General features: G+C 39.4%; 1 protein-coding gene across 2 annotated transcripts in view; it reads right to left on the reverse strand.

The window, feature by feature from the left end:
- The window catches only part of CDH7 (cadherin 7), a 430,878-nt gene that overhangs the window by 113,485 nt on the left and 296,232 nt on the right, over positions 1–21,161 (reverse strand). For both annotated transcript variants that reach the window (XM_073631278.1, XM_073631279.1), the window contains exon 5: positions 4,781–4,948. In XM_073631278.1, the coding sequence (XP_073487379.1) occupies positions 4,781–4,948 (168 nt within the window). The remainder of the gene's footprint in view (positions 1–4,780; positions 4,949–21,161) is intronic.

The raw sequence follows: 21,161 nt of genomic DNA on the forward strand, positions 1-21,161 counted from the left end.
ATAAAATTTCCGCATTAGGTAGAATGAACTGCTTTCCCTCTAAGACCCAAGGGCAGCGGGGACAATTATCTCATCTAAAGGTGCCAGTAGGTCCTGATCTCGGGGGATTTGAAGACACATAGTGGCTGGAGGTCAAACAGTCGCATAGAGAACGAGCCCTACGGAACACTAGTTCAGAGACCTGTCGTACATATCTGCCTAAAATATGATGCTCAGCAAGTAGGTGCCAATGATTTGATAAAATCGTTTTCAGTAATTTGTGATGGGCTGAGTATGTGGTTATAAATCTGACAGAGTCATTGGAAGGGTATACCCTTTGCGCAATATCTGCGTCTTAGAAGAAATTGCACACTCGAAAGTGACTTTAGGACTCAAGCCAATGCCCTACATGAAAGGTTCATGAAAGGTTACTACTGAAAGGGTACTCACGTACTAATCTCAGAAAGGCTTTTAATAAAGCCCTTTCATGTCCTAGAAATTCTTTACTTTATAAGCGCTCCAAACCACTACCTTCCAATGACTCGGCATCATCGCGGTGTGCGTCAACGTCTGCAGGGTTGGGGAGCTCAAATAGCGGTCCTATGGACCGCTAAAATGAGCAGCAGTGACTTTACACGTGGGGCTGCCGTATGGGCAGAGAGTTTCTAAGGTAAGCTTCAATTTTGTGAACAGGTGGGGGTTGTTATCTCCTCCCCCCTGCTTCTCCTCCTATGTCTCTCCCTTTCCCCCCCTGCTTCTCCTCTCCCCTGCCCTGCCATTAGACCGTCCTGATACCCGGCCACATCTGTTGTCTTTCTCTACAGCTAACTTCTTTCCTCACAAAGGACATATGTACTGATCAGTCATCTGTGTCCACAACACTACAGTGGCTTCTGCAACTTTGCAAGCCACCCATAACGGCATATGTACTCTACCGATTCAAGGCCTTTCTGTCCCCAGCATATTCAGCCCTAGCAATTTGTTCTATCAGCATATCTTTAGTATGGTAAGCTTTTTACTGAATATTAATCACTTGGTGTGGTGCAGTGTTCCTGCTTTCACGGATCCCCCCCCACTTTCCCTGGTTCTCCCCTCGCCCTCCTGCTTCTGCCCTTCCCTTTTTTTCCCCCTCTCCCTCCTCTTTTCCCTCTCCCTTCTACCCTCCCCCTCTACCCCCCCATTCTACTATGTCACACCCCCCTTGTCCCCTTTCCACTCCATTTTGTTCCCTTGGGTCCCCTCCCCCTCCTTCCCCCCTCTTCCCTCCTCTTTTTCTCCCCCTTTTTTTTCCCTGTCCCTCTTCCTTCCTTCTTCTCCTCCCCCCTCCTCTCCCTCATCTTCCTTCTCCTGTCCTTCCCTTACACACATGGACACCATTCTGGTTCTTTCACCACTGGACCTTATTATCTTTAGCACTCATATACTCACGATCAATATTCATTTTGATCATTATTACCCCTATTAGAGATGGTCATCTACAATCCCCTTTGTCCGCCATGGGGGGAAACTTTGGGATCCTGTTGCTAGCTGGTTTTCAGTCCATCCAAGTGAGCAGACTTCTTTGTATGAACATTGATTGTAACACTTATTATGCCTTGCAATTATTGTATATACCCTGTATGCATTTTTTATGCACTGTTTCTTTTTTTTTTTAATGCATTGTTCTCTTTTTGCATTAAAAATATACTCCGATCAGCCATAATTTTAGGACAATTGATAGGTTAAATAACATTCATTATCTTATTACAATGGCATGTAAAAGTTGATGGGATATATTAGGCAGCAGCTAAACTTGTGGTCCCTGAAGTTTGTTTGTATGGGGCTGTGTGGCCACAGGCTGGTCAGGATGCCCATGCTGACCCATGTCCACAGTCAAAAATATGGGCATGTGAACATCAGAACTTGACCCAATGGGCATGTGAACATCAGAAATTGCAGATCCCCAGATTTCAATCCATTGAGCATCTGTGGGATGTTCTGGAAAAACAAGTCCGATCCATGGAGTGGAAGTTGCACTTTGCAACTTATAGGACTTAAAGGATCTGCTACTTATGGCTTGGTGCCAGATGCCACAGTATAATTTCAGAGGTTTAGTGGCATCCATGCCCTAATGGACCAAGATTGTTTGGGGGGGGAACCTACTTAATATTAGGTGACTGGTCAAGAATGATGGCTGATAGGTGTATATACTTTGGTTTTGCTTTAAGGAATCACTTTAGAGGTAGTGTTAAGATTTAGGGTTTGGGGACTGACCATAATGTGTCCTTGGGGGTATCTAATGAACCATAATAGCTTTTATGGGCCTATCAAATGACTAGGCTCCAGGTATTATTATAATTTATTGTTCTTTGGAGACAAAGTTTATATTCCAACACTCATCTTCTATGTTATCAGCCAGTGGTGTTTAAAAAAAATCCATTATAAGCGTCCTGTGGTTTTTCATCACAGAGGCCTTTTACCTATTTAAGAAACATGTATTTATAGGGCATAGAAGTGTAATCCAAACAGGTAACAATGTACAGTGACAAATGCTACAGTTTCCATCCAAAACAAATGACGACAAAATATTTTCTTTAAATTCAATGATACAGAAGCTATACAGTTTGGAAGGTCACATCTATGACTGGTCATGACATGAACACCTACATTTATACTGGGAAAATGTGCTTTAATGTGCCTTATTATACTGTGATGTATAATAATGAATATTATCAAAAGCTCATTGTAGGAGCTGGCGTTAAGTACCAAACAGTGCTTTCTTTCTAATTATTTCAGTTGTTAGGAACTGAATAGTCTCCATAAAACCCAGCTCTTCTTTACACTTCCTATCTTCACATTAACATTAATTTTCATCAGCATTTCAGTATTCTGTGCACTCATTGTTAGCACTGCTTATCCTTTTACTTTCAGTGCCTACAAGTATAGTTTTTTTTTTTATATCAAGGACTAATTCAAAACCTGAAGCAGACTTCAGTGTTTTCATCTTTAGGTCTACTCTTGACCTTAATAGCGATGGCCAGGTTCATTATACATCGTAGCAAGCATAGAGTGGCTAAAAAGAACTGTGAAGTATTATATTTCTGTTAGATCCTCTTAAAACAGACCAGACTGTATATTATCTTTTCTTATGGTACATTGACTGGGGAATATTGTATATAATTGTTACTTACAATGGGAATAACCATTTAATTTAAGACCTTCTAAATAGCATGGAGATTGTTATAAGTCTAATATTTGAACAGTTCACTAATAAACAATTATATAACTTTGATGCTTAGTTAAAGAAATTATTTTTTAAGTCTCCTAAGCCCAGTGCTCTTACAGTTCATTTATGTTTTACTGAAAGGCAATTAAAGCAATTGCATAATTTCCTCTAGTCTACCTGTTTCATTCTTGTATATTTAATTAGATTTAACATTGTTAGCAAAAGTGTGCCTGGTTGGACAAAGGAAGACTAGTGTGCATAAAAGCAAACTAGCGTTATATTTGTTGGAGTAGGGCAAGAAACAGTGGCAAGGTATGTAGCTGTAGATCAGTATACAAATAAATGCCCAGCATACTAAGTGGAGCAATATGTAAAGCAGTGGAAAATGTACAGCATAGTGTACAAAAGTGGAGTAGTGTGTAATATGTAAAACAGTTTACAGTGTTAAATGGTATGCAGTAGAGAGCATACAACAAAGTGTTCATAGCAGAATGGTGTGGCTTATAGCGTCATTGATTTATAATTGAAAAATACTATATTTGGTCACTAGATGGCACCAAGGAACACAAGAACACCCTATGATACTTGGCACCATCTAGTGGCCAAATTAAGTATTTTCATTTCAAAATCAATCAAAAACATCTGTCCAGCAAAGAAATAGCTTAAAGAGTAACTCTACTTTTGTTGAGAAAAAAACATTCCCCTCTGGGTGATCTATGTACATTAAAAGTATATTAAAAACTTATTTGCAGATTCCTACCTTTTGTTAATCAGAAAAATTCACTGTGTATTTCGCTGTGTCTATGTGGAAAGTGAATCTAATGAGAGTGGTTTCATAATTATCAATTAGTTGCTGCACCTGCAGGGCTCTAATGAGGAGAATTGCAGGGCCTCCATCCATTTAGATGTGATTTTTTCCTATATTCTGGGAAAACCAGTGAGCCAATCACACCAGCAGGAAATTATGTTTCGGGGGGGGGGGGGTGTTCTGTACACAATCTGTGTACAGAACACCTCCAGGTATCCATATTGCATTGCATTTTATAGAAAATGACACAGCTGCAGATTGAAAAGGAAAGGTAATTTTTAATAACATTCAATTACAATATGACCTGAGTCGCAATTGTATATTCTATATTATATTTGTTATTTATTTTCACATAAAAGTGGAGTTACCCTTCAATAACAGAGCATTTGCATTTTTGCTGGGCAAATTGTTATGCAAATTTTTATAAACATACCCCAAATTGTACCCTTGACACTGGTGTCAAAGAGCATTATACATTTTCTAAAGAGAGGGCACAGCAGAGGCTGTTTGCCACATTATCACCTTGGATAGAGCTCTTTGAAAACTGAAAGTGGGAGGGGACAATCCAAAATCATTGATTTGATTTTTTTGGGTACATTTCAGGTTGATTTACTGAACTCTATTAACAGATGATATTTAAAAAGACAGGTAAGGATAATCTGAAAAATCAGAAAATATGCCTAAATATCTAGCAAAACCATACCTCCCCCTTAAGTCAATCATGTATCTTTATTTTTATATGTGCTGAGATAACAAAAAACAATGTTTGTTCTAAGATGACAACTTACTCTTGGGAAATTTTGGTGGGTTGTCATTGACATCTGTAAGGGTGACTGTGACAGACGTTGTACCTGATAGTCCTCCCATTAAGCCAACCATATCCTTTGCCTGTATTACAAGAAGATATTGATCTTTAGCTTCTCTGTCCATGTTAGATAAAGCTGTTCGGATAACCCCTATAAGAAAAATAGATTGAATATGAATTCATATGTGCTTTTTTGGTAGATTTCTGTAAAAAGATAGACCATAATTACAGACTGAGGAGGTGTAGATATACTTTTTATTGGTTGGCCAACTAAGAAATGCAAAGTTTTGAAATATAGTATAGGTATGATCATTGTATACCATATCTGACAAAAACAGCTAGTTGCCTCTATTCGCTAATACAATGTATTATTGCAACCTTACTTTTTCCTGTAGGAATCAGTAGATTAAAAAAGTAGAAATTAATAAAAATGCAAAAGCTGACTAACAGTCTTTAGAGATAGTCTCATTTAAAGCCTTTGGGGGGGTCCTTGTTCAAGAAAACAGATTTACAAGACATATTTTTAATGCTCCTGCCTATCTCAAGTAGGAAATAACAATATACCTTCAGTAATGTTTCACCTACATTACCCCTATAGGTACATAAACCTGTAATCATTCTTTAACTCATTATAATAGTTAATAAAACAAGGTTTTTGAAATACTTGATCCATAAATCTTGAATAATATTACCACATAAATCATTAAAGCATAAGTCAAGGCAAAAAAAAAAACATTTAGTACATCTCTACAATACATGCACATTTCCTCATCACTTCATTTTATCTCTTCAAACAGGCTGCAAGTACCAATTAAAAAGTTAATTTGACAAAAATATAGGGTGTTTCCACATTTTTGACAACTCTGAATTTTTTAGCATGTGTTGTCAGCCCTTCCTTATCTACTACATTTCTAATTTATTACAAACAAGAAAGACCCCTTCTTATGTCCCCCATATCTCTATAACCCCTCCTTTTGCACAGGCAGAGAGCACTGGAAGTTAACAGCGTACAAGATTTTTGGCAAAAGGAACAGGTATTTTTTCATTCATCAAACAGATATAACAAAAAACTTTCCATTATAGATTGAGCAGAAGAAATGAGAGCAAATAAGAAAAGCCTATTACGAGGATTAAAATTCACTTTAATTAATTGTCGACCGTCAGACGCAGTTGCACTGCGGCAAGGTGGCACGGCTGTGTGAATCAATGTACCTGTACCTTTTTTCGTGCACTAGCCCATGTGGGCACGTGCGCGTGCTGATTGGCCAAAGGGGTAGCCAATCAGCGGGTCCGGTGGATGTGATATCCACCAGCCACTCACGATTGTTCCCCACAGAGGCAGATGTAAACAAGGCAGATCGCTGTTCTGACAGTGGAGGACACAGGGATCTTGTCTTCCTGCTAAGCAGGAACACGGATCTCTGTGTTGTCCCAGTCAGTCCACGCCCCACATAGTTAGAAAACACTCCCAGGGAACACACTTGATCGCCCCTGGTGTTGACCCCTTCCCTGCCAGTGTCATTAGTACAGTAACAGTGCATATTTTTAGCACTGATCACTGTAATAATGTCACTGGTTCACCATAAAGTGTCAGTTAGTGTCAGATTTGTCCACCCCAATGTCCCGCTAAATATCACTGATCGCTGCCATTACTAGTGAAAAAAAAATCTGAAATTCCATAAAAATATCCCATAGTTTGTTGACGCTATAACTTTTGAGCAAACCAATCAATATACACTTATTGGGATTTTTTTTACCAAAAATATGTAGCAGAATACATATTGGCCTAAATTGATGAAGAAATTTGATCTTTTACATTTTTTTATTGGATATGTTTTATAGCAGAAAGGAAAAAAACATTTTTTTTTCAAAATTGTCGGTCCTTTTTTGTTTATAGCACAAAATAACCCAGAGGTGATCAAATGCCACCAAAAGAAAGCTCTATTTGTGAGAAAAGAAGAACATCTATTTTATTTGGGTACAGCATCGCATGACTATGCAATTGTCAGTTAAACGCAGTGCTGTATCGCAAAAAATGGCCTGGTCAGGAAGGGGGTAAAACCTTCTGGTCCTTAAGTGGTTAAGAAAGAATAGTACAAAGAAAAAAAGTTTCCACATTTTTTATTAGACACGGTTACGCCTGAGTGGGGGTAGTAGAGTGATAGATAGCTATTTGTCTTTATAACTCATATGTAAATAAAATGTGAGATGCAATGTGTAGGATATTGACTCTGTAATAAAAAGGGGTAATGATAGAATTTCTGAAGAAATAAAACGCTTAGTGAAAGAACAACTATGTACTTGCTACACACACTAAAGGAAAGGGTTGTCTCTCTAATATTATGTAACATTCTCTGTAATGTTATGTCGTGTAATCCTATAGCAACCAATAATATACAAAGCTGTGCTAGAGTGGGAGGATGAAAAATTTTGTCTAATTGGTAGCTCCTGTGCAAAACAGCCTATTCATCCTCAACACCCAAAATGAATGAGGTCAGTTATGTAGAAGATAGCTCAGTGAATTTGAGGTACTCAAGTCTACACAGCAGTGTGTCTCTACAAGGGCAGCATGTGGTTGCCATAGAGGAGTTCAGAAATAAATTAAGTGTTTTACAACACTTCATTCCTGTATGTCTGTGCCAGAACTGCCTTCTAGTATATCTGGGTTATAAAACCCCATGCTGTTAGACATTTGAACATACAAAAGCTTTTTTTTCCGGCATCAAAGCTTAAAGCTGCTCTCCCCTTTTCAAACTCCTTTCTTCTCCAGGAATCCTCTTCTCTTATTCTTCACCTGTTCCCTTCAACTCTGTTCTCCTTTCCAATTTCTCTTTCCTTCTCTTCTTATTCTGTTTTCTTTTTTTTTTCTTGTTTTGAACCAACAGCTCTCCTGTTCAAAGCCATGAAAGTAGAGCTTTCCTTTCCCTCTCTCATACTGTTTTATATATGCTCATCAGCTATTATTGTAAGACAGGTATATATGGAATGTCTCTTGTGCTCATCAGAATGTCTCTATAATAATTAAAGGATCAATACTTTGTCCTCTTTGTGCCTTATGATACCACTATTGCTGATTGTACATTTTGTGTGCAGTATGTGTCATGCAATCAGTCATGATGCAAACACTCCAATTGAATATGTACAGCTTTAATTGTTGAGCTTTTGGTAACAGAAAACTTAAAGCTGAATTTGGGCTAAACAATTTTTGCGAAGTTACATACAGTATATTGTGTAGTCCTACTGGGAAACTTCATTTCATTTTCTCTTACTGCAAGCAGTGTCAAGGATTCTTGCATCAAACTTGCTTGCCTTTGACTTCTTTGCAGGTATTCCCTGTAATAAGACTGGTCACTGATACTCTTGCTCCCTGTGCAGGGCGAATGGTCTTGTATCCACTTATTTTTTTATTCTTGTAAAGGCAGTGCTGATGTAAAAAAAATCAGTACTGCGAGTAACGTGTAAAACAGTATTCCTGACGTTCCAGCCTTTGCCCACCTAGTCACTCGCCTCTTCTGTGATAGTGCAGTGCAGGAGATGACTACATTTAGAGAAAGCAAGCTTGGGATCATCAGCACATTTAAAGGGGAAGTACAGCCAGATCTCCTATGGATCACAGGAGTGCAGTTCATTCTGCACTCCTGTGACTCATTTTCAGCAGACAGTGGGATGAAGCCTACTTTTGGTGGGCTTCACTCATGTCACAGAGCAGATCCAGGTTCGGGAAAGATCATGACCATATGGTTGGGATCCGCCCACATGACTGAACCAGAACCCGGCTCAGCCTCTCAGCAAGCTGCTGAGAGCCTGAGCCAGCTACTCCTGCCCCCTCCACAGCCCAGCACTCCAGTGAGTGCTGGAGGGGCAGAGCAGACAGTGGTAAATAGCAGTCATCAGCTCTCTGCTCAGGGAGCTCTGAGAACTGAGCCAGCGGGGGCAGATGCAGCATCGGACCAATGATGCATCCACCTAGATAAGTATGATTTTAATTTTTGTTTTAAATACAATACTTCTCTTTTAACAGGTAATAACTCATTTTGCACAAACCTTTAAGCCTGCAAAAGTTTGTTTTATTTACTGGTGAAGAACTGGTATAGGAACATGGAGATTAGAAAATATCTGTGCCCCGTGTGAAGGATTAACTGCTTGCCGACCGCCCCACGTATATGTAATGCGGGGCAGCAGCTCCTACAGGCAGAATCACGTAGAGGTACGTACGCCAGCAACTGGCTCCCTCTGTAATTAGACACAGCAAGAGCCAATCAGTGGGCCCCCTGATCATTCCCGACAGAGGCTAAGCTAAGCAAGAACTTGGATCTCTGTCTTCCCACAGTACAAGCACCCCCCACACAGTTAGCAAGCACTCCCTAGGGACACATTTAGCCCTTTGCTCGCCCCTGATGTTAACCTCTTCCCTGCCTGGGTCATTAGTACAGCAACAGTGTATATATTTTTTAGCACTGATCACTGTATTAGTGTCACTTGACCCCAAAAAAGTGTCAAAAGTGTCACTTAGTGTCCAATTTGTCCGCCACAATGTCACTGATCGCAGCCATTACTAGTAAAAAAATAAATAAATAAAAATTCCACAATTCCAATTGTAGACGCTATAAATTTTGCACAAATCAATATACGCTTATTGGGATTTTTTAACAAAAACATGTAGCAGAATACATATTGGCCTAAACTAATGAAGACATTTATTTTTTTTCTCTACATTTTTTATTGGCTATTTTATTGTTTGTTTGTTTTTTTCAAAATTGTCGGTCTTTTTTGTTTATTGCACAAAAAAAAAAAAAAAAACGCAGAGGTGATCAAATATCACCAAAAGAAAGCTCTATTTGTGGAAAAAAAAAGGACATCAATTTTATTTGTGTACTGGGCAATTGCCAGTTAAATTAGCACAATGCTGTATCATGAAGGGGGGTAAACCTTCCGAAGCTGAAGCGGATAAAAAGCCAAAAAAAGTAAAACGTATGGCCTGTTCATGTAATTTCTGCATTCAGAAAGAACTGGATGAATTCTGAAGTTTGCCTTGTTATTGTTGTAAAAAATTCAGAGAAAAACTAAAGCAGCTTCATTTCTAATTGACCCTGGTTAACAGCACAAGTTAGCTGATTATTTAAAGGGTGATTATAACAAAAAGGTGTATGAGCACCCAATCAAGTTAATGGATTTTTTCTTATTAACATAATTGGAAGCTGAACTTAAATACATATAATTACCATTAAAGTACCAAGTACCATTAAACTCACATTACTCTGGTCTACAAAAAACAGTAATGTAACATGGCCCTGTTATACTATAGAATGACCAACTAAAAGCCTCTTGACATAAAGCAGCAGAACACCTTGTCCAGGTGTGAATGTAATAGCATCATAGAATTGTGAACATCATTCCTATTTTTACAGAAGGTGAGCAGGTATGTAACTTGTTAGATTATGATTTTTGACTTTTACCTTTATCAATAGTAAAGAATATACATAGCAAAGCATATACATAACACAATAGATTTTAATGCTAGACAGGTTTAACCCTTTCATGACTAAGCCTATTTTTGACATTTGGTGTATACAAGTTAAAATCCATATTTTTTGCTAGAAAATTAGTTAGAACCCCCAAACATTATATATATATATATATTTTTAGCAGAGAATCTAGAGAATAAAATGGCGATTGTTGCAATATATTATATAACACGGTATTTATGCAGCAGTGTTTTAAACACAACTTTTTTTGTATAATGTGAAAGATGATGTTACGCCGAGTAAATAGATACCAAACATGTCACGCTTTATAATTGCACGCATGCGTGGAATGACGACAAACTACATTACCTACCAAAAAATCTCCATAGGCGACGCTTTAAATTTATTTTACGGTCACCAGGTTAAAGTTACAGAGGAGGTCTAGTGCTAGAATTATTGCTCTCGCTCTGATGATTTCGGCGTTACCTCAAATGTGTGATTTGAACACCGTTTACATATGCGGGTGTGACTTCCGTATGCATTTTCTTTGCTGCCCAAGCTCGTGAGGATGTGGGCGCTTTAATTTTTTTTTTTCTTATTTATTTTATTTATTTTTATATTAATAAATTGTGTTTAAAAAAAAAATTTGAACACTTTTATTGCTGTCACAAGGGATGTAAACATCCCTTGTGACAGTAATAGGTGATGACAGGTACTCTTTATGGAGGGATCGGGGGTCTAAAAGACCCCCGATCCCTCCTCTGCACTTGAAAGTATTCAGATTGCCATTTTCAGCGATTCTGAATACTGTATATTTTTTTAAAAGCGGCGCCATTGGCAGCCGAGTAAACGGAAGTGACGTCATGACATCGCTTCCGTGTTTACATTCAGGAGACTGGAACAAAGCCATTTCCAGCTTTGTTCCAGTCTGTGGCTAGCCGCCGGATGTGCCGTATTGTTGATCGGGTCTGCCGGTGAATCGGAGGGCCTGTTGAGAGCGGCGGGAGGCGGCGGGAGGGGGTCGTCCCCTCCCGCTCCTCCGGTATAACAGCCGAGTGGCTTTTAGCTGCATCGGTTGTTATCCCTGTAAAGCCGATCGCCGGCTCTAAAAAACGGTACTGGGATGATACTTGCAGCTGCGGGCATCATCCCGATATAACCCCTGAAAGCTGAGGCTGCACATCTGCATACGGTCGGAGGGAAAGGGATAATATTCTACATATCAAACAGACATAAAACCAAAAATAAAAAAAACATTTTGCAGTGACCATAAGGCCACATGCACACTGTGTTCTTTTAGTTCTCCTTACAGGAGAAAAGCAGCAGAAAAAATGTAGTAAAAGCTGTGTTTTAGCATGCACGTTTATTTGCATTCACACGTATTTATAAATACATACTGTATACATATAAATAATTGCAATACATATAAATAATTACTCTGCAAGTGCACTTGCTCCAGAGCTTAGTAAATTCAATGAAGCTTGACTTTGCATAGAATACCCAATCATATGCAATAAAAATGAAAAAAAAATGCATTTTTGCTTGCACATGATTGGATGATGGAGCTCTGAAACAACTGCACTTGCAAAATACACATTTTTTTGCCTTTAGTAAATTCACCTCATACAAAAAACAGTAATGTAACATGGCCCTGTTATACTATAGAATGACCAACTAAAAGCCTCTTGACATAAAGCAGCAGAACACCTTGTCCAGGTGTGAATGTAATAGCATCATAGAATTGTGAACATCATTCCTATTTTTACAGAAGGTGAGCAGGTATGTAACTTGTTAGATTATGATTTTTGACTTTTACCTTTATCAATAGTAAAGAATATACATAGCAAAGCATATACATAACACAATAGATTTTAATGCTAGACAGGTTTAACCCTTTCATGACTAAGCCTATTTTTGACATTTGGTGTATACAAGTTAAAATCCATATTTTTTGCTAGAAAATTAGTTAGAACCCCCAAACATTATATATATATATATATTTTTAGCAGAGAATCTAGAGAATAAAATGGCGATTGTTGCAATATATTATATAACACGGTATTTATGCAGCAGTGTTTTAAACACAACTTTTTTTGTATAATGTGAAAGATGATGTTACGCCGAGTAAATAGATACCAAACATGTCACGCTTTATAATTGCACGCATGCGTGGAATGACGACAAACTACATTACCTACCAAAAAATCTCCATAGGCGACGCTTTAAATTTATTTTACGGTCACCAGGTTAAAGTTACAGAGGAGGTCTAGTGCTAGAATTATTGCTCTCGCTCTGATGATTTCGGCGTTACCTCAAATGTGTGATTTGAACACCGTTTACATATGCGGGTGTGACTTCCGTATGCATTTTCTTTGCTGCCCAAGCTCGTGAGGATGTGGGCGCTTTAATTTTTTTTTTTCTTATTTATTTTATTTATTTTTATATTAATAAATTGTGTTTAAAAAAAAAATTTGAACACTTTTATTGCTGTCACAAGGGATGTAAACATCCCTTGTGACAGTAATAGGTGATGACAGGTACTCTTTATGGAGGGATCGGGGGTCTAAAAGACCCCCGATCCCTCCTCTGCACTTGAAAGTATTCAGATTGCCATTTTCAGCGATTCTGAATACTGTATATTTTTTTAAAAGCGGCGCCATTGGCAGCCGAGTAAACGGAAGTGACGTCATGACATCGCTTCCGTGTTTACATTCAGGAGACTGGAACAAAGCCATTTCCAGCTTTGTTCCAGTCTGTGGCTAGCCGCCGGATGTGCCGTATTGTTGATCGGGTCTGCCGGTGAATCGGAGGGCCTGTTGAGAGCGGCGGGAGGCGGCGGGAGGGGGTCGTCCCCTCCCGCTCCTCCGGTATAACAGCCGAGTGGCTTTTAGCTGCATCGGTTGTTATCCCTGTAAAGCCGATCGCCGGCTCTAAAAAACGGTACTGGGATGATACTTGCAGCTGCGGGCATCATCCCGATATAACCCCTGAAAGCTGAGGCTGCACATCTGCATACGGTCGGAGGGAAAGGGATAATATTCTACATATCAAACAGACATAAAACCAAAAATAAAAAAAACATTTTGCAGTGACCATAAGGCCACATGCACACTGTGTTCTTTTAGTTCTCCTTACAGGAGAAAAGCAGCAGAAAAAATGTAGTAAAAGCTGTGTTTTAGCATGCACGTTTATTTGCATTCACACGTATTTATAAATACATACTGTATACATATAAATAATTGCAATACATATAAATAATTACTCTGCAAGTGCACTTGCTCCAGAGCTTAGTAAATTCAATGAAGCTTGACTTTGCATAGAATACCCAATCATATGCAATAAAAATGAAAAAAAAATGCATTTTTGCTTGCACATGATTGGATGATGGAGCTCTGAAACAACTGCACTTGCAAAATACACATTTTTTTGCCTTTAGTAAATTCACCTCATACAGTAGTAAAGCACTAAACTAAAAGTGTTTGTAAAGACACTTGGTCAATAACATACAATCCCTTCTGTTTAATAACGTTATGTGCCCCACAGTACGTGTTTTATAAAAAATATGACGGTTTCTACCTTTTTTCAGAGCGCCTCCGGGCGTTTATATGACTGCTCACTGCTCTCCTCTCCCAGTCTCACAGCTACAGGGGGAGGGGCTGAGAACTCCCGTTGATATCAGCCGGGAGGAGGGGAGGAGATGAAGAGAGAGGCAAGCAGTCATGTGAGCACCGAGAGGCGCTCTGAAATAGGGTAAAATTCAGCATAATTTTTATAAAACACGAACTGTGGGGCAAATAACGTTATTATACAGAGGGGATTGTATGAATATATTTCAATTATTATAGCAGCAGGAATTGGAGGGAAGGGGAGCTGAGTGGCCCTGTGACAAGGTGACAGGCAGGGAAGTGGGGGGGAGGAGAGCAGAAGATAGCTGTGGATGATGGAGGCACGTAAGCTGACCACGGTGTCAGGGCTCAGCAGCCATGATAAACTGTGGTAAGTTTACAGGGGGAGGGCAGAACCAGGCAGGATCAGCCAGGTATTTTAGATTATACAAGAGGCCAAATTACACGCAAGCACTGTGCTGTTATTCATGCTTTAAGGGACTGCATACTCCTAATAAATGATAAAGGTTCATCTGGGCTTTAACCACTTGGTGAAAATTGCCGTAGCTGCGTTGGTATGGCAGCAGTGAGCTGCCATTACCCCAATATTTTCAGCAATGGCGGGCGGTTCTCTTTAAGATAAAAGTGGTCTCTGTGGCGGATTCGCTGTGAGATCACTTTTATCAGGGGCGGAAGAGGGCTCCGCACTCTGGTCATCTCTGCCGCTTACCGGAGCTGTTGGTAGCGGCAGACACAGTTGCATCCTCACCCCTGACAGGCCTGGAGCTGAGTGAGGGAAAGATGGCCCCCACTCAGCTCCATAACATTGGATGATGTAAGCAATGTCAAACGTCACTTCTGATCAATGGACTTAAAGAGGATTTTTTTTTTTTTTAAAAAGACACTTAATTTTTTATTTTTATTGCATTTAAGTGTAAATGTAAGATCTGAGGTCTTTTTAACCCCTGATCTCTCATTTAAGAGGTCCTGCCATGCTTTTCTTTTTTTCTATTACAAGGGATGTTTACATTCTTTGTAATAGGAATAAAGTGACTAATTTTTTTTTAAAAGGACAGTGTAAAAATAAAAAAATAAAAGTAAAATAAATAAGAAAAAAAATACAAAATTTAAAGCGTCCCATCCTGCCAAGCTCGCGTGAATGCATACATAAGTTACGCCCGCATTTGAAAACGGTGTTCAAACCACACATGTGAATCGCCATGATCGTTAGAGTGAGAGCAATAATTCTAGCACTAGACCTCCTCTGTAACTCAAAACTGGTAACCTGTAGAAATGTTTAAATGTCACCTATGGAGATTTTTAAGGTCAAAGTTTGTCGCCATTCCACAAGTGGGCACAATTTTCAAGAATGTTTCTGTGTAATATTATCTTTCACAATATAAAAAAAAATTGTAAAGTCGTGGCTCCAGATATAGCATCCCAAATTGAAACACACTATTCCATATTATATAACCTCAGTATGCAATTAGCCGGCTCTACAGCAGACAACACTCGAAGTTCCCTTATTAAGAACTTTCTAAAAAAACACTGTCCTAAATCTATTGACAAAGAGGATGCTCATCAATTAGAAAATCCCATCTCGGAAGACAAACTCAAAAAAGCAATTGAGCAGCTTAATGCCAGAAAAAGCCCCGGCCCAGATGGGTTTACAGCCCCCTATTTTACACCCTGTTCCAAATTATTATGCAAATTCTATTTCAGTGTCACAAAGATTAAATATTTTGTTTTTCAGTTTAACTCATGGATGGCATTGTGTCTCAGGGCTCTTTTGATCACTGAAAACAATCTCGGACACCTGTGATAATTAGACTGTCAGGTGAGCCCAATTAAAGGAAAAACTACTAAAGGAGGGTGTTTCACATTATTAAGCAGAGCACCATTTTCAAGCAATGGGGAAGAAAAAGGATCTCTTTGCTGCTGAAAAGAGTGAAATAGTTCAATACCTTGGATGAGGTATGAAAACATTCGATATTTCACGAAAACTTAAGCGTGATCATCGCACTATTAAGAGATTTGTGGCCGATTCAGAGCAAAGATGGGTTTCGTGCAGATAAAGGCACATTGAGGAAGATTTCTGCCAGATCCATGCATCGGATGAAGAGAGCAGCTGCTAAAACACCATTACATAGCAGCAAACAGATATTTGAAGCTGCTGGTGCCTCTGGAGTCCCATGGACATCAAGGTGTAGAGTCCTCCAGAGTCTTGCAACTGTGCATAAACCTTCCATTCAGTCACCACTAACCAATGCTCACAAGCAGAAATGGCTGCGTTGGGCAGAAAAATACATGAAGACAAATTTTCAAACAGTCCTGTTCACTGATGAGTGCCGTGCAACCCTGGATGGTCCAGATGGATGGAGTAGTGGATGGTTGGTAGGCGGCCACCCTGTTCCAACAAGGCTGCAACATCAGCAAGGCGGTGGTGGAGTCATGTTTTGGGCCGGAATCATGGGAAGAGAGCTGGTCGGCCCCTTTAAGGTCCCCGAAGGTGTAAATATGACTTCTGCAAAGTATGTGGAGTTCCTGACTGACCACTTCCTTCCCTGGTACAGAAAGAAGAACTATGTTTTCCATAATAAAATCATCTTCATGCATGACAATGCACCATCTCATGCTGCAAAGAATACCTCTGCATCAATGGCTGCTATGGGGATAAAAGGAGAGAAAGTCATGGTGTGACCTCCATCCTCCCCTGACCTCAATCCTATTGAGAACCTTTGGAGCATCCTCAAGCAAAAGATTTATGAGGGTGGGAGGCCGTTTACATCCAAACAGCAGCTCTGGGAGGCTATTCTGACATCTTGCAAACAAATTCAAGCAGAAACTGTCCAAAAACTCACAAGTTCAATGGATGCAAGACTTGTGAAGCTGCTATCAAATAGGGGGTCCTATGTTAAAATGTGTTAAAATGTAACGTGACCTGTTAAAATGTTTAAAAAGTTAAAATGTTGTTCAAAGTTTGATTGAAATAGCTTTTGATTTCAGTAAATATGCTGAAAACACAACAAATGACAATTTTCAGTTCTTTACAACCTATAAAGTGTTTTGAAACTTACTGTGCGTAATAATTTGGGACAGTATATTGTAAATTTTTTTATTTTGGAAAAAAAAAGTGTTATCATTAGGAGGTTTGTTCAATAAAATTTGAATTGTACTCTTAATAGTTGATAACATGAAAATTATGCTGACTGTTGTTTACATCAATTATTTAGGTAAATGAGAAAAATATCATTGGCATAATAATTTGGAACAGGTTGTAAAACTTTTAGACTACTCGAAGAACACATTACAGTTATACCAAAGGAAGGGAAGGACATCACATCAGTTACCAACTACAGGCCAATTTCCCTATTGAACGTTGACATAAAACTCTTTACCAAAATCCTTGCCAACCGCTTGCTTCTTCTCCTACTGTCTCTAATAGAAAAGGACCAAGATGATTTTATTCCAGGATGAGAAGCAAGAGATAACACTACAAAGGCTATAAATCTGCACCACTGGATGACCACCAACAAACATAAAGGGTTCTTTCTATCATTGGGACTACATGGGAGCAATATTAAGACACTTAGGACTTCAAAACTGAAGGAGGGGGGAAAAGAAAGGAAAAGAAAGGAAGGGGAGCTAGCTCCCCTTTCCTCACCTTACCCATTCTCCCCCCCCTTTTTTCCTCCCCTTCCCCCCTCTTTCCTATACTTCCTTCCTCCCTCCTTCCCCCCCCCATCTTTCCTCCCTTGTCCTTCCTCACCCACTCTTTCCTTCCCTTTCCTTCCCCCCTCCATCTGTGCCCTCTCCTTTCCTTCCCTTCCCCCACCCCCCCTTTTTCCTGCCCCCCTTGTTCCCCTTCCCCACCCTTATTATGTTAACTGACAACTATCATTTACCTTTAAAACCAGTTTACTCATTAGGCCCTCCATCCTTTTATATTTTTTCATATTTTCTACCTTTTAGAGGAATTCCGCACAATCCCCCTTGTTCGCCGGGGGGGGGGAATTGAGTGGGGCGGCCTGGTGCCGCACATGATCACCTAGCTTTAGGGTAAGCTTGTTCTCTATATTATAATTTGGTTATTTTTTCCTTTTTTTTTGCTGTATTATGATTATTGTACTCTTATACTTTTTTATGCTTGTGTTTTTATTATATTATCTTTTTCATAGATTGGTCCTCCTGAAGAAGCGGTAATTCCGCGAAACTAGTCGAGACCCAGACCATTCTATATGTTATAACAACAGATATCTCTTGGGGAAATCCCGAGCTTCTGTTTTCAATTTTAATAAGTATACTATGTTTTTTCTGTTTTGTAATAAAACTTCTTTTAAAAAATGTATGTATTGTTGTCTATCAGTACCGAGATAGTCCAGCTATTTTCAGGGTGGGAATGTTATGGGGTCAACATCAGCCACTGCCCCCTATTCCCACTCCATTTTGTTTCTTCATATTAATTTGGATGATGGTACATATTTAAGACCCTTCACCTTTCATTACATGAGGCTATACTCCAATTTTTGTTTAAGGGTAGGGAAGACAGGCTGCGTCTATGTGTCTGAGTACTTCGGCAACCAAAAAAAAAAAAAATACAGCTAAATTTTCTCAACAAAATCCATCAGGTCACTAAGGCACAAAATCCTTGAAAAGTCCTGAAGGTGTTAACTAAGAAAAGATCCATAGTTTCCCTGGCCGCAAAGGCATTGATCATAAAAAAAAAAAACAGTTCTGCATTTAAAACTTTATATTTAAATGAGGGAGACTCTAGAAAAGGATATCACAGTCATCTGTGCTGTATCAAATAGTTATCTTAGTAAAAGTTTTTTTTTTTTTTTTAAATAAAGTCCCCGAGGCTCAACTGAATTAATATAACGGAAGATAAGATGAACTTCATGATATTCTAAGCCATGCTGCGGCACAACATGAGCCAAGCCATACCTGCATAATCATCACCTTCTTCAAGAATACTAACTAGTAGAAGTTCATGAAATTTTAGGTGTTATGTACAATTTATACACAATGTGTTTTGTTTTAAAGAGAAACGGATAGCAATTTTCAAAATGTTCTAATGATCATTCCTTTTGTAGTATGGTTTTAGAAGGTTGGCATCATTTATATAAAAGTGTATTCACATTTTTTAATAATGGTAATAAAGCATTTGAATATGTGACAGGTGCTGTTTTCCTCAATAACACAATTTGTAGTTTTCTAATGACCATTACGTTCTCCTTTTTTTTAAATTTCTTCACAGTCACTATCTGGGTTCATTATAGTCCTCCTAAGTCAGGCATGTCCAAAGTCCGGCCTGCGGGCCAATTGCGGCCTGTGTTCCTGTTTAATGTGGCCCCCTGGTAATTTGGATATATATATATATCTTTTGTGGCCCCCAGGGCCACAAAAGATATATACTGTATTTATCGGCGCTGCTTTGAAGGGGACAGGGAGGGGGCAGGACAAGCACCGTCAGATTACATACAGGAGAATCACCTGTTTACTCGGCGGCATCTAATAGGAAGTCCCGTCTCCCAGGCTGCCATTGGATGACTGTTCTGTCTATCATAGGGACAGGACTTTGTATTAAAGAGGCCATGGTGTAATCAGGAGATTTTCCTGTATGTAATCTGTTGGCACTCGTTCCATCCCCCTCCCTGTCTCCTCCGAGGCTGCAGATGGGCATCGATCAGGCTGCACTGATGGCAATGGTGAGGCTGCATTCATGGCAATAGTAAGACTGCATTCATGGCAGTGGTAAGGCTGCATTAATGACAATGGTGAGGCTACATTCATGGCAATGGTGAGGCTGCATTCATGGCAATGGTGAAGCTGAATTCATGGCAATGGTAAGGCTGCATTCATGGCAATGGTAAGGCTGCATTGATTGTAATGTTAAGGCTGCATTGATTGCAATGGTAAGGCTGCATTGATTGCAATGGTGAGGCTGCATTCTTGGCAATGGGGAGGCTGCAGATGAGCACTGATTAGGCTACATTGATGGGCACTGACCCTTATTTTGCCTTCACAGTTATTTATTTAAAATTTTAGTTTTTTACTTGAAACTTCCCTCTTAAAGTGAAGGTGCGTGTTCTACGCCTGTGCATGTTATACGCCGATAAATATGGTATATCCAAATAACACGCCCAAGCTCATCCTTAGTCCTGATTGTTGGGGCCACAAAATGATAAATGATATATCCCCCTGATGAAGGCACGTGATCCCGGTGCCGAACACGCGTAGGGGAGGGGCCTGGACGGAGCTGTCAGCAGAGAGAGAGAGCAGGAGATTTGGAGGCACACACCGCACCGCACGCCATACCGTTACGATCGGCTGGTCTATGCTTATATAGAAGGGTGCACTGACGCACCTGTAGCATGTGAGTACCCCAGCAAGGGGTGAGTTCCATATACATTTTAATAAAATATTCTTTATTGTTAAACTATATTGCGCTATGGAGTTTCTTTTCTCTTGCATAAAATCATAATTGGGAGCATTGGAGATCTACACAGCTGATTCCATTTGAGCACAGGAGTGGCTCCAAAGCGCAGAGTTTAAACACTGTGTCACACGCTGGAAGGTGAGCGTATATGCTTATGGGGATCACTGGAGGGCACTAAGGCATGTTTTATGGTGCTGCACTTTTGAAGAACATGATGGAAGAACTTCACTGATTATGGACACTATTTTGGGCACTTTATGCAATTTTGGATTTACACTGGTTGAACCTCAAAGACTCATATGAGGAATGTTATTGTTTTTCTCCTGATTGGGCACCTAGTTTGTGTATTTAATATAGCACTTTGCACCTTGGATGTATGCACCATCAGTCATTTCTGATTTATCAGTAGTTTATTATAGCACGTTGATTTATATGTATGTTCACTTTTGCACTTAGCACTTACTATTGTATGTTTATATATATTTTTTCAATATTATTAGTTTTTAGTATTATCATTTTCCATCTAGCGCAGACACATTTTTGTCTTTATAAAATCATAGGCCAACTAGAAAATTGGTCAAGCCTACCACTCTCGCTAATTGGACATTGCGATTTATTTAAGATGGCGAGTTTCCCAAAACTTCTTTACCCCCTACAGACCATTCCCCTTCTGTTGAATCATATAGACATCCAAAAACTTCAAAAAGCTATAAGTACATTTATATGGCAAGACCGCAGACCCCTTTCAAAAACCCGCCTTTCAAAAACTCTACCTCCCGAAATGTGAAGGAGGTGTCAACATGCCAAACATACACCTCTACAACTTGTCTTGCCTCTTGAGAGTGGGCTTAGATT

The sequence above is a fragment of the Aquarana catesbeiana genome, linkage group LG05, assembly GCF_042186555.1.
Source record: "Aquarana catesbeiana isolate 2022-GZ linkage group LG05, ASM4218655v1, whole genome shotgun sequence".
Lineage (NCBI taxonomy): Eukaryota > Metazoa > Chordata > Amphibia > Anura > Ranidae > Aquarana > Aquarana catesbeiana.